Consider the following 13,315-nt stretch of genomic DNA (forward strand, 5'->3'; position numbering starts at 1 on the left):
ATACTTATTCTGGATTACCGGTCCAGGACCCTACCAGAACATCCTCAGAACATCCTAGCCTCAGATCATCAATTTCCATTGCTATCCCTGAAGGTGAAAGCGATTCTACTTACTCCTTTTACTCCTGAAGGGTATCTCAGTGGTTTTGCTTTTCTGTAGTTTGTAGCCCGACGCCTCAGGGAGGTCGAACTCGCTGTCCACAGTGCTCGTAATGGATACCCTCCTGGCGTTGCGCATAAGTTCTTCGTTCCTTGTCGTACAATCGTTGCACACTCGTGTGGGATTCCTGATCGAAGTAAAGGGCGTCGGCGCTTAGGCTCGAAAGAAATACTGCACGTCTTTGCATACAAAGCTTTTGAGTCGAACTTACTTACCGACTCGCCGTTGTCATCAGCCAGTTGTTGGAGCAGTTGTGACAAAATATCTTTCCACACAGCCGGCAGTGGTGCTGCATTATATAAAGAAGCGAATGATGCTTCGCCTTCAACAAGAACAAAAATGAATCATTTAAATGTGGCACTACGGACCAATACGTTTTTTCAAAATATTGTTCCTCTATGTGACGCCGATGTCGCCTAAAATTAAATGCTGGTTTTGAGAAGTACGAGGTCATAATGTATGTAATCCACCATCCGTCTTGCAACGTTGCTCCTGCAAGGCTTCCGTCGTCTCTCCATGGATAGGTTGAAACAACCGCGTCGTCTGCTACGAATTTCCGCCATCTTGAAGCCCACGCGCAGCTCGCGATTCGCTCACAAAAGTGTAGCTATACGCTTAGCGACACACTATATTTTGGAGTTGAGCAAATATATAGCAAAACAGGTTTTAAAAAAAGCGCGTGAAATCGGTACGTAGCATTCATGCATGGTAAGCATGGGAGCCAACATGGCGGCTTTGCAGCATTCGCTTCTACAAAGGGTAACTCCACCTTACGCGGAGGGAGCTGGTATTCAGACACCCAACTCCAAGGCTGCTCGCAGCGGCATGTGCGAGAATGAGGCAAACAGTGGAGACCGGGAAGGTGTCTGAAATGTTGCTAGGAGACAGACACTAAAGTTTTCGATGACGTCACATACTCTAGGAACTCCGAAACTATGAAGTTTAGCGGGTTCTTTCTAAAATTTGTGGAAGGGCATAACGTTCACTAATGGGATTCATATTTTGAGTTAGTTTGAGCTAAATTTGAGTTCGTTTAATCAATTTTGTTTTCAGTCCGCAGTAGCACTTTAAGCACCGTCAGGTTACAAACCTTTCGCATGGTAAGTGTGAACTGCGTCGAACAGTGAAGGCAGCAATCAGTTTCACTGTTGTTCATCCATTTATCCGTCGCTTGTACTCGCTGAAGGTATTGAAGGTTGTCGTTCTCCTTCCAAAGAAGGTCTTTCTCCCTGGTAAAGATACAAACTTGGTGAGTCAAATCGAAGGAAAACGTGAATATGAATAAAGCCACCGATATCGTGTAAGTCAACGTCCCACTCTGCATCGTTGCCTGAACACCACAGAAACATATTGTCTTCTGAATATAAATGTCTGCAATAGTGTGTTGGCACCAGAATAACTGAGGGGTCCGCAGGTGGTTGCGCGGTACAAGACGGGAAGAAGACTAAATGAATAACAAAGGTATCCCACAGCTGATATTAGTCTATATTGATGGCAATGTTAATCATTGTTAGAAGCTTCTAGATTTGGAAAGTAGTTACTTTGACGTACAACAGACAAGCAGACACTGTGGTTGTGTCCTGTGTCGTTTGTCCCTCCTGCGTCATGAATTTCATAGAGCACATATCTATGGCATACTGATTGACTGATTTTTAAAAGAAAAATTAAGGCGTACTCCTACCATACTATTGATTCGATCGTGATATTCCTTCTATTGTATTTTTATCCTCCTTAATAAGAAACTTCTACTTACTTTACAAGCCTTATGATCTGCTTCTTTAAGCCATCGGAATCTCCAGACATCTGCTTTAGATCCCCTTCAAGTGTTGTCAGCGACTGTTTGGCTTTTGCAAGTTCCGTCTTTAGCTGCTCGTTCTGATGCCTGTCCTGGTCTGCTTGGACACGTAGCTATGCAGAATAAACACACTTTGTAGACTTGCGGTAGCGTGCATAGATAATCAGATTGGATTCCACGATGTATATTACCTGCCGAAGCTCTTCGCCCAGATTTAAGCATTCTTCTTCCCTGGATGCTACCACAAGTTGCACTTGTTCCATCTGCCACAAAACAAACAATTCATCTGTACCACGTGAAAACTCATTTATACGTAGAAAATTTACGTACGGGAGACATCGGAGCATATCAGACAGATTACACGGATAACCTGGAGTTTGGAATTTTCTGGAGCAAGGATATCGAAGATCAAACTGCGCCGTACGATGTTATGCAGATGTATATCTTCGTCACAGTAATGTCTGGTGGTTTACTCAATTTTAATTTTGTGGGTTCTTCCTGCACTGCACACTGTACCACGGGGATGTATACTCCTTCATGAGCAGGATATATAATGGACGATGCACGGACAAGTCGTTCTACATGCCATATTAAAGGTACAGTACGGAAGGTCGAACTAACTTCGCCCATTAATGGGACTAAGCCGCAGAACTTTGTAGAACCACCAGGCAATTGGGAGTTGCCAATATTCCTCTGTTTCGCGCATGAAACTTTGGTGGTTCTCCTGGTGAGTGGATCATTAAGCCCTCTACCCAGAAAGCATATACGGATGACCTGGAGTTAGGGGCTTTGAAACGACGTCTATACTGACGTTGCCCTTAATCGTCACAGTTAGGGTACTGACGCAGGCGTAACACAACACTAATATGCAAAACCAGCCTGTCACTATTTGTTTTACCACACGTCATCACGTATGGAGCCTCGCAGTCGAAACTAATCTGTCGCAACTTGGCAGACGACCGCACGTGACCGTCCTCTGAATTCAGATCCACTCTTTCAGAATGGAATACGCACACCAGAAAAGCAATCTAATAGCCGCTCTTAAACTATTTTATCCCGTTGCATTTCTTATACAGAGCAGAATCACGAAATCTAATGCAGAACACACACTGAAACTATCCAGATCAACATACTAGAGTGTGGTGTACACCAGTTAGGTGCTGATAAACACTGCTATAAATTACGATGCTACTCACCTCCGTGAAGAACTGGGTCTGTTCCGCTATGCGATCTTCACGAAGTCCCACCAGTGACTGTTCAAGCTCAGCGAGTGATTTTTCTTGATCCTCGATCCTGTCTTTCATTTCTGTTATCAAGGTCTGCTGCACCGCGAAACTCTGAAACGTCAATACTTATCAACCTATTGGGTCCCGATTGAAGGGCCATAAAACTAGAATCAGGAAAACAGTCGTGATCGGATGACCAGTGAAAACACCACAAAAGTATACCTGTTGTATGTGGTCATGCGATGATGTCTGATACTGCAGCTTCTCAGTCAGCACAGCGACTTCTTTTTCCAGTGTGCTATAGTCTTGCATAGTCTTCTTGTTGTTCTTTTCCATCTCCGCAATCTTCTCATCCTTCTCCTGAAGCTTCACAAGCAGTTCTTGTCTTTGCTCAAGAAGCAAATCGCGTTCCTTTGTTAACTCTTGGACCTGAACGCTCTTCATGCACCGCTCGTTCTTCAGCATATCACATGCCCTCTGCCTGCGGAGACATAACATGCACTTCATTCAAAGGAGGCAAATTTTGTATGATGCTACGGCTAAGGTAACTTCGCATCCGAAGCAGAACGTGTCTGGACAGCAACCAGTGAAACATATCTCCCTGGTGAAACGAAAGCAAACTATGCATCAGAAAATCGCTACAAAGTGTTAGATTTGTGTCTTCGGAAACCCCCTATATTATTGTCGTTATCTATCTACAGGGTGGGTGCTATAAAAGTTCACATTTTCGTGCGCGACTCTATATGTACTTGAGATACAGGCTTCCTCTACCACACAGTAAATAATTTGTAGCCGAAAAACGTATAAAAAAAGTGGTTGTTAAGCACGGCGTAAAAAACTAAATACGACCACGCAAACTTTCGTCTTCGTGCGTTTCCTATGCGCTATACCGAGGGATTAAGACGAAAATTTGCGTGGGCTTACTGATTTTGTTACACAGTGCTTGGTAACCACGACTTTTTCGTAGGTTTTTCTGGCATAAATTCTTCACTCTGAGGCAGCGGAAGCCTTTCCGTCAACGAGGCATCGGTCAAGGCAGTATCATGTCACGCACGAAAATGTCGCTCACCTTTTAGAGCACCCACCCTGTATTTCTGTTGTGTGTTCAGTTCCGCCTTACTGGCAGTGCCTCGCTGTCCCATGTACAGTGCCGGACAAAAGTTTACGGAACACGCTCCGGCTCTTTCCTTCCTCAGAGTGACACGCTAGCAGCGAATGGGACTGTACGGACTTACAGACATGTGCCTAGGTAACCCAGTCACGTGTTTGTAAGTCTATACGGTCCCATTCGCTGCCAGCGTGTCACTCTGAGTAATGAATGCGCCGGAGCGTGTTCCGTAAACTTTTGAGCACTGTACAACTTTCCATGCAACACAGTATTCCTATGACACTTTCTAGCGTATAAAAGGGACGGTTTTGCAAATAAAAACTTTGTTTTCCTCCAGTAGGCTCAACTGAAACGTGTTACCGCAGTGATCAAAAAGGTGCGTGCGAAATACTTAGCGAAACAGTGTTTCGTATAGAATTGGTCATTCGCGCCATATTTGGAATACGGCCACTTTTGGAAGAGCGTTTCAGAAACCCCGTTCTGCATGGCGTGAAACAGACACCAAAAAGGTGTGTACCATAGGACAAGACCCGAAAGGTGCAGGAAAAAGAAAATAAACTGAATTCACGAGTAGGACAACAATACAAATGTCAAATGACGCCGACTTACCTTACATCTTTCTCCCTTTGCAGTCTTTCATCTGCCATTTGGGTAATCTGCAGAGTCAGTCGTTCATTGGCTTCTTGGAGCTCCGTTATAGTTTGTCTCAAGTTTGCGATAGCTTCTTCGCTTTGAAATTTCTCCATTTTCACTCGCTGCACAACAGTGTCGAGGGTACGTTTTCTAATTTCAGGGAGCGAGTCGTCCTGAGAGGTCTCTTCTACGTCAGACTCGTAATCCGTCAATAGCCTTTCCTCCGGAAGCGCTGCCGCTTCTTCTGTTATAACAGCCAATGCACTTTGAAGTTCCGATGGAGGCACTGGAGGCGCGTCGTCGTCACTGCTGCTACTACTGGTTGGGGAAGTATCGTAGCGTGTGCCACGCAGCAAACTATGGAGCCGCCTCTGCAACCCGTTGCTGCGCTCCGTGCTACGAACTAAACTATTGTAGAGTATCCTGCACTGTTGCTCCAGAAACTCAAGCCTTTGTGACCTTATACGATATCTTTCCTCGATATCAATAACCAGCATATGGGGCGAACGGGACAAGTCGTTATCTGAATCTACCACTGCAGAACTGAAGTCTTCAACTGAATCTGGGTCGTCCTTCTCTGACGTGTCGTCACCGCTAGAAGGAGACTGTTCCCGAGAGCTGTGACCCGCATCCGAGAGACCGCTGTCCTGACTGTCTTGCTTCTTTCTGCTGGTAAATTCTTCCCGCAGACTTTTCCACTCCAACTCCGACTCTGCGTTTGAACGACGAACTCTGGCACTGTTTTCGCGCGTCGTTTCTAGTTGGGCTTTGAGGTTCTTCAATATGTGCTTCTTCTCCTGCAGTTCATACCGCATGACAGCTTTAGCTGTCTGCAACTTTTGATGCGTTCCTTCTAAAGTTTCTAGCAGAACTTTAGTCCTGTCGAGCTCTTGCACGAACCCACAGAGTTTACGTTCTTGCTCATGCACTTTGCTCGCGAGTATACTGTTGAGCTCTCTGCAGTCAGCTAGCTCAGCATCCAGTTGAGATTCTGCTTGCATCAACCCATGCAGCTTAGCGTGATTACGGCAGAGGGTTTCGAAAAGTGTAGCAATAAAATCACATCCCTCAATTCGAGGTGGCGTCAGTTCTGTTTGTACTATTTCTTGTGACACCACAGTGTGACCGTTGCTAGGTGCGGCATCTTCAGGAGGCTTCATGCTTAGCACTTCCTGTAAGACGTGCAGTTGTAAGTTAATACTATGAGTTGCGGAAGACAAGTCTTTCACTCTGCTGCTTGCTTTCTCGATCAGAGATTCTTGCTGTAGCAACGCCGACCCGAGGTAGCGCAAACAGTGTTCAAACAGCTCAGAGTTAGCATCTGTCGATGAGTCTCCTGAAGGAAATTCGTCCACGACTTTACAGAGTTCCCGATATTGTACTTTATCATTGTTCGCACTTAGCGCAGAAAGTTCAGTGGTCCCGTCGGCGGGGCTATCACAGACATCACAGTTGACATTCTTGTCATCACCACTTGAGATTCCTTCTCCTTCACTTGGCGACTTGCTTGACGTTATATGCCGCTTCCGTATCACACACAGTATGCTTGCTAATTTCTTAATTTTTTTATCCTTAAGGGCGCTGCTATTAAGGGCTTCACAGCACCTTGACCTCAGTTCTGTGAGCTGATCGTCCAGACACTTACACTGTACTTTCTTTTGTTCCAGAAGAATGTGCGTGTTGTGTATCTCTTTATCCATGACCACTGCCTGCTGCCGCAGAATCGTGTTCTCTTGCCGGACTGCATCTACGAGGTTCTTGAGACCTTCGTTAACGAGCCGAAGCTTTTCCATTCTGGTCTGCAACTCGAGTTCCGATTGCCTTGCAGCTACCAGTGCCTCCTCGCTGTCCTCAAGCCTTTGTAGGATCTCGTTCAGTCGTCGAGTAAGAAAACCGTTCTTCACAGACAGGTCCTTGTTTTCTGTTGCGAGCTGTTGCAACTCCTTGTCAAGTTCTTGATCCGTTTCTGTCGAAGAATCTTGGGCGGATCCATTCATCCCAGCGTTCTCAAGGACAGCTAATTTTGCCAAAAGTTCCTCTTCCCTTTCTTTCCAACGCTCTTCTTTCTGTTTTTGCTCGTCCTTGTGCACCTGTAGCTCTCTCGCAGACTCAGCAGTGGCAGCTTCGGCGTCACAAATTTTCTGCTGAAGCTCTTTTTTCATCTGCTCGAAGACATCCTGAGGAACGGAGCTAGGAACTGGAGATGCGGGACCGTCTTTATTCTGTAAGATGTTCGTTTTTGCTACATGGCTGTGGTATTGCTTATTTAAGTTAATCTCATTGAAACTTAACCTTACCCCCGATACTGGAACTGTAATACTGGTTATACTTGAACGCTTGTTCTGTGGAATCCAGGAATAATTGGTTTTCCTGTAAAAAGTATCGAAAGCGGTTCTGTAGAGCTTGAATTAGTGCATAAACTGTGGCTACGGTTACGACTGCGTATTCCTGGGATTTTACACTTACTTTGCAAAATGCGGCCATGACACATCTAGATCAGTTGCGCCTGGTGACAGGTCAAACGCTGCCGCATTTAGGTCATACAATGAAGCGATACAGTTATGGAACTTCTGTGAATTGTGGAGTATTGACCAGTCCTGGTAAAACTCACTGTAATAATAAAAACAGGAAGTGCGTTCACTTTGCCTGTATGGCAACACAGAAGATAAGAGCCCGTCATTCAGAATGCAGAATTTTCTATTTGCAGATAGCATCTATTTTACCTAGTTGCCTTGACATTGTCAGCGCATGCTTTCAAGGTATCGGGAAGACACTTGAACATTAGACAAAACCTGATGAAAGCTCGGCCCCTCCCAAGACTAGTCTTGACCTGAAAATAATACAAGTAACAATATATATAATACTGGTCGTTGCGTATAGTTGTGCTATAAAGAGGACGAACACCGATCATGTAACGTACCTCGCTTAAAGACTTTGCGTAAGTAATGCCGCCGTATGCAGGACAGCTGCTCTCCGACGCGAAGCAACGGTAGAAGTAGTCCCAGTAATCCTTGGGATTGCCCAAGAAGGTGAACTTGTCTACGAGCAACAGAAGACGTTATGGATACGACGCCAGAAGTGTTTAAAGACAGGAAAGAAGAGGCATTGTATACACGAACCTTTCTGTCCATGTTGGACAACGTGTTCAAGCTTGGTGCAGAGCTTGTGGAGATTGACGTTGTCATCGTTGATAGGAATAAGAGTTTCCTGGTACTCTTTGCATAGCTCCTTCACGAATTCTGAAACACAAATATGCGATATGAGCTGCTTTCGAGGGAGTGCTTGATTGATTAATTTGCAAGAGAAAAAAAAATGCTTCATCGCATGCATTTACGTAGAAAGCATCTGGATATTTTCTTTTTCTTTTGTTGAACCTGCTCGAACGGACACCCACAAACGTCGACCACGAGAATTAGTACTGATTATGTGTGAACATTACAGAACACATTTTTAGTGTTATATGAAAAACAGACAGAAACACGTATTCGCGTTTTTCGCCAAATCGACGCCGCACAGCGGTGAAACTCGGGACTAGCCAAATCAGGTACAACCGGGGCAATTTGAGGCTTTGTTTGTATCTGTCCCTTCCATGTTGTTCCAGCCCCAGAACATCAGTTTCCCTCTTGTTCAACAGGTGCCGCTTGCGTCGACTTCCGTCGTATGAATGTGTGTATGAGTGAGCAAAAAAATGCAGGTACAACCGGCCGACCCCGCGTATACACTTGCGGAGAAGTTGCTGCTTTTCGCATGAATCGCTGAGCTGCACCCGTATTTTGCTGTTGAAATCATGGATGGTAGCGAAGCTTATTTAGTGACTCTAGGGCATACAACTCCTGACATTGTATCAAAAAACGACCGAGCCCTTCGGAACCACGAAAGCCGATTACCTCCAATGATGGGGATCATAGATTGAGAAGTTACCCGTCAAAAAGAACTCGTTACCGGTTACGTTATCGAGAGAAAAATGTAACTAAGTTAATAACGAAGTTCTTCAGCCTTAAATGTAACTCGCAGTTACTGAGTTACTTGAAAAAAAGAGCGAGTTACTTCCAAGTTACTTAGGACACAAACACTTCACCACGAATAACGACCATATCGATTGAAAGGAGGGGGCACACACTCAGGAACTTTTTCAGTATCACCCCACAGACCGCTACGACCCCCAAAAGCCTTGCAACACCCCCGCCCCAAATTGCATGGCAGGAAGATAAAAAAGCAAGGAAAGCTGCAAATATGGGTGTCACCGAAAATCCTGTGTATATCCCTGCACGCACCGAAACACGAGAAGGAAAGAAAAAGGCATGAAAGACTGATAGATATATTTACAGAAATGAACACACGCGTCATGGGCGCGAAACCATGAAGGCGTCGTGTCACAGCAAGAAAATGGCGTTTCAGCCCGATGACGTGCTACCCCGCTACCAGCACGTGTCATTCTACTAGAGTCTGTTGGCGTCCCTTAACTTACCTCGGATGTCTGCGACCACCTTGTCTATGTGTATTCCAGATGCCATTGCAGGAACTGGAGCACGGTCATTTGTGTCCTTCTGGAAAGACAACAGGAACATTGGTAAGCCGACCGGCTCAGAGTACAGCGTCTTCTCGATGCCACGCGTTCGACTGTCTCATGAGATGGTATTCGCGCGTCTAATAAAGCGGTGTCCCCCTCACGTGTGTTTGCTATCAGAGCCGTTGACAAAGTCAAACTGGATGCTACTGGCAGAAAAGATAACAATTCATCCATGCGCTAGATAAAGAAGGGATGTTCCCGCATTCCAATAGTATCACTAAGCTGTCAGTGTCGCACTACAGATAAGGGACAAAGGCGTAAGAATCTGAGCGGGCACTGTTATGCATGGTTCAGTTCCAGTGCTTTTGCTATGAGTGGGGCTTCTCGGGGGACAGCTCACACCGTCGATAGATAATGAGGAGATTGTGATCGTCATTGACGTGATTCAGTCAGAAAATTGTGCCATGATTCCACTGTCCCTGAGCAAGCCCCCCGAGCAACATGCCATCATATCGCCAGACAGATCACTCGGTAATAAAACTCCACCGACCACGCAACCATGGAAAGCCTGTAAGTATGTTGTACAGCCACCTACTTGGGACCCGATTATCATCACCATTACTATTTGTGCTTCCTACTTAAATCTATGTGCAGACTGTCTTTGACTGTCGGCAGCGGAAGCTTCGTTGTGTTTCCCTCGAAACTTAGGTCTCCGAGTTTAATTTGTGGACTAAAGTTCGTTATCACGATAAAAGAGGAAAACCTAAGATGCAGCCCGTTAATCTCACAACATAAAAAGAAGGCAGTGTTTAATTCTTCCGACACTGGGTCACGCACTCACACGCACGGCCACACTGGTGCACGTGCTCTCAGGGAAAGTTAAAGGAATCTTTTTCGTTTCCGTTACTGCCTCCGTTACTGGTTCATATTTGTTTCCGTTTCAGTTTCCGTTACACCCCTCGTGATAACGGTTCCGTTTACCACCACCTTGATAACGCCATCTTGATTCTTTTACCATTGTTGTTTCTGTTTCGGTCTTCGGTCCACTCGCTTGCTGTTTCCCTTAGTAAGCTTTGAGACCGTGACAAAGCTTGTATATGTTCTCAAATCTATTTTAAGGACATTACCGATACGTGGACACAACAGAGAACTTTTAAAAATATACGCATACGTGGTTTCTTTGAACAGCTAATACGTAGGAACGTGGTTTTCACGAATGCTACTCACGCTCGCAACTTGCAAGTCACCGTAAGAACTCCATATTTCTTCTATTTACTATACGTTTTACGGTACTTACATGCTCCAGTTTTATGCACCATTTCATCGTCACCATCAGTTGTTGTTGTTTTATAGTTGATCAATTTTAGTTCGCTTTATTCGGTTTATTTGTAATGTAACTATGTGATACCGTAAATGAATGTAATGGATCCTGCAGTACCCGCATTATTACCTCAAATTATTTCGTTTCCGTTTCTCGTTCAGGTATTCTGAATGTGGAATATGCGTTACCGTTACCTGCTATATTTCCTATATAATACAGTTTCCCTCTCTGTTACCCTGCTGCTCTGTGCAAGCCTTTCTGCTGTATACAAGTCTTTCGTTTGCGTAGAATCTCGCTGCGAAGATAAACGTGTATTATATACAGGATATAAATTTCCTCATAAGAGACAAACACACAGAAATTCAGACGTGTATGCCGGAGGGCATGCACCCAAATCTGCAGTTATCAGTAGCCACACGCTCAGATCACAAGATGAATAGAGAATGAAAAGTGATTGAGACTAGCTTATCAGTTCTGCCGAATGACCGACAACTATTCATTATATATCGAAGAAATTAGAACAAATTCGCTATATCTAAAGAGTGTTCAGTTCAATGTCCAGTTCAATGTACTGCGACGAAACGGTCATTAAGTGACAGACGGTGCATTACTGTCATTTCGATGTAGCAGTGCAAACACACGCATCGACATCTTCTACGAGGCGAATTGGGAGTGCAGAAAACGGGGGATACGGCGGAATCTGCGTAGCTGGAACTGACTGTTGCTGGAACTGCTGACAAGCTGTCTGGCGACGTAACGCCGCCATGACTGCAGGACAGGCTTCACGTATGTCCCTTGATATTAAATATTTCTAGGAAGCTACCCGATTTCTTCACAGCGGCCTGTTCCTAGCTCGGCAGGACAAATAAGTGAGATGAACTCCATCTAGGAGAGGAAGAAAAAGAAAAAGAGAAAAGGAAGCTCAAAACGGCCCTGCATATATAATTGATTCTTGGGCGTTTGGAGGCTTTTTGTGTTGTCCCTATTGATGAAGCTATAGCTTTAGCTATTTGTCCTACCTTGTGCGTAACACCGCCCGCCACATATTTGGATCAGCGAGGGATTAACATGTAAGAGAGAATGGGAGAGGGGTGAATGGGGGGAGTTGTCCTTCGTGAAATACTTGAGACACCACAATTGACCAGAAAGGATCATCGACGGTGGTGTAAACGTAAAACCCGTGACCGGAAAACGGAGTCTCTAGGTTAACGTCCTGTTGTCGGCTCTGCACACGCGATGAAAGATTAACTGGAGAGAAAAAAAAAGGACTGTGATCTCGCGGAAAAGCGTCCTGTCAGTGTGTTTGGCTGCAGAATGTGCCAATGAGACCGCACCTACCTTTCCTGGTAGGGGGGGGGGGGATATGTTTAATAGAGTGAAAAAAAGAAAAAAAAAGGAAATGTCAGCCAGGCTATTGCCAGCTTCCAGGTAGGATGACAAAAAACAACAGTTCGTTAGCCACCTGGATCTGCGCGGCATGCTTGGTACTTTTGCCCTTTGTGATTCATTTTGCCCGGTTCTGATGAAGAGCAAGTGCTCGAAACGTTAACCTCGACTCTTTCTCCCATTTTTTTCTTCTTTTTTCTTGTCCCTTAGCTGTTCTCCCCACCACCTGTCCCCCGTCTTGGAACCCGAGTTCCTTCGGCGTGCTCCTCTCGCTATGAGAAATTACCGCCCGATCTGCCTTCTACCAGTGTTAACGCGAGTGATTGAAAAGTATGTTGCAATGCGTTAAGTCCATATTGCTTCATAGTTAAGTGAACGCCTGATGTTACGACGCCAGCTTGAGCTCCTTGACCATTGACCGTTCAGCTTGTCCAGGGTATTTGGCCCATGGAGGTCCCCTGCGCATCAGTGCCCGGCTCTACGCTCCCTTTTTGCTTTCGTGCACCTCGAAGAACTCTATACAAAACAGAACGATGACCTGTCGTCGCTTCGCGTTCACCATCTCCTACGGACGTCCGAAATAGATCCCAATGTCCATATCCAAAAACTGACCTCCGTGGGACTCTCCTCGGATATATATGGAAGGATATCCGTAGCCGTATATCCGCAGGAGGTCCTGTTGCGGCCGTTTCACGGATTGTCCGAATCAGCTCCGTGATGGGATGCTGTACGGATCATGCATTTGAAGAGAGAGAGAAACGCGGGACGATGTAGCACTGCAGAAATTCGGCTTTCCATGAACCAACTCACTTTCTCAAGCTACATGAGTAAGAAACAGAGACATTACCTCTACGCCAACTTAATACGCTAAATAATTTCTCATTTCGCCGTTGTTTGTGCACGCAATCGAATTAAACTTAAACAGCTCACCCTTCATTTCGACTCACAGGCGAACAGGGCTATCGAATCTGTAGAAGCTCGCGTGAACACCAATGTACAGTGTCTGTTCCCTGTTTGGAAGTGAATGCAACTTCATTTCCAAAGCATTTCGGCTGAGTGGCCCAATCTCTTGTTGCTGTTTCTTCTTTCTTTTCTTTTTATTTTGTTTTATTTACTTTTTCTTAAACGCCGCGCTGATTTGCCCTCATGGGAAGCAAAGCGGAGCAACAGAAAGTGA

The 13,315-nt window shown here is 45.3% G+C and overlaps 1 protein-coding gene across 5 annotated transcripts in view; it reads right to left on the reverse strand.

Moving 5' to 3' along the window:
- The window catches only part of LOC135374712 (FYVE and coiled-coil domain-containing protein 1-like), a 48,457-nt gene that overhangs the window by 3,369 nt on the left and 31,773 nt on the right, over positions 1–13,315 (reverse strand). For 3 of the 5 annotated variants that reach the window (XM_064607629.1, XM_064607631.1, XM_064607632.1), the window contains exons 2-15: positions 9,390–9,468; positions 8,041–8,160; positions 7,842–7,960; positions 7,645–7,751; positions 7,388–7,531; positions 7,219–7,291; positions 4,898–7,143; positions 3,403–3,661; positions 3,151–3,291; positions 2,146–2,217; positions 1,913–2,067; positions 1,250–1,388; positions 375–481; positions 114–286 (exon numbers count right to left, since the gene is read on the reverse strand). In XM_064607629.1, the coding sequence (XP_064463699.1) occupies positions 114–286; positions 375–481; positions 1,250–1,388; positions 1,913–2,067; positions 2,146–2,217; positions 3,151–3,291; positions 3,403–3,661; positions 4,898–7,143; positions 7,219–7,291; positions 7,388–7,531; positions 7,645–7,751; positions 7,842–7,960; positions 8,041–8,160; positions 9,390–9,468 (3,934 nt within the window). Of the gene's footprint in view, positions 1–113; positions 287–374; positions 482–1,249; positions 1,389–1,912; positions 2,068–2,145; positions 2,218–3,150; positions 3,292–3,402; positions 3,662–4,897; positions 7,144–7,218; positions 7,292–7,387; positions 7,532–7,644; positions 7,752–7,841; positions 7,961–8,040; positions 8,161–9,389; positions 9,469–10,026; positions 10,038–13,315 lie in introns of those variants that run through there. The other 2 variants (XM_064607633.1, XM_064607630.1) reach the window with 2 other exon arrangements.

The sequence above is a fragment of the Ornithodoros turicata genome, unplaced genomic scaffold (assembly GCF_037126465.1).
Source record: "Ornithodoros turicata isolate Travis unplaced genomic scaffold, ASM3712646v1 ctg00000746.1, whole genome shotgun sequence".
Classification (NCBI taxonomy): Eukaryota; Metazoa; Arthropoda; class Arachnida; order Ixodida; family Argasidae; genus Ornithodoros; species Ornithodoros turicata.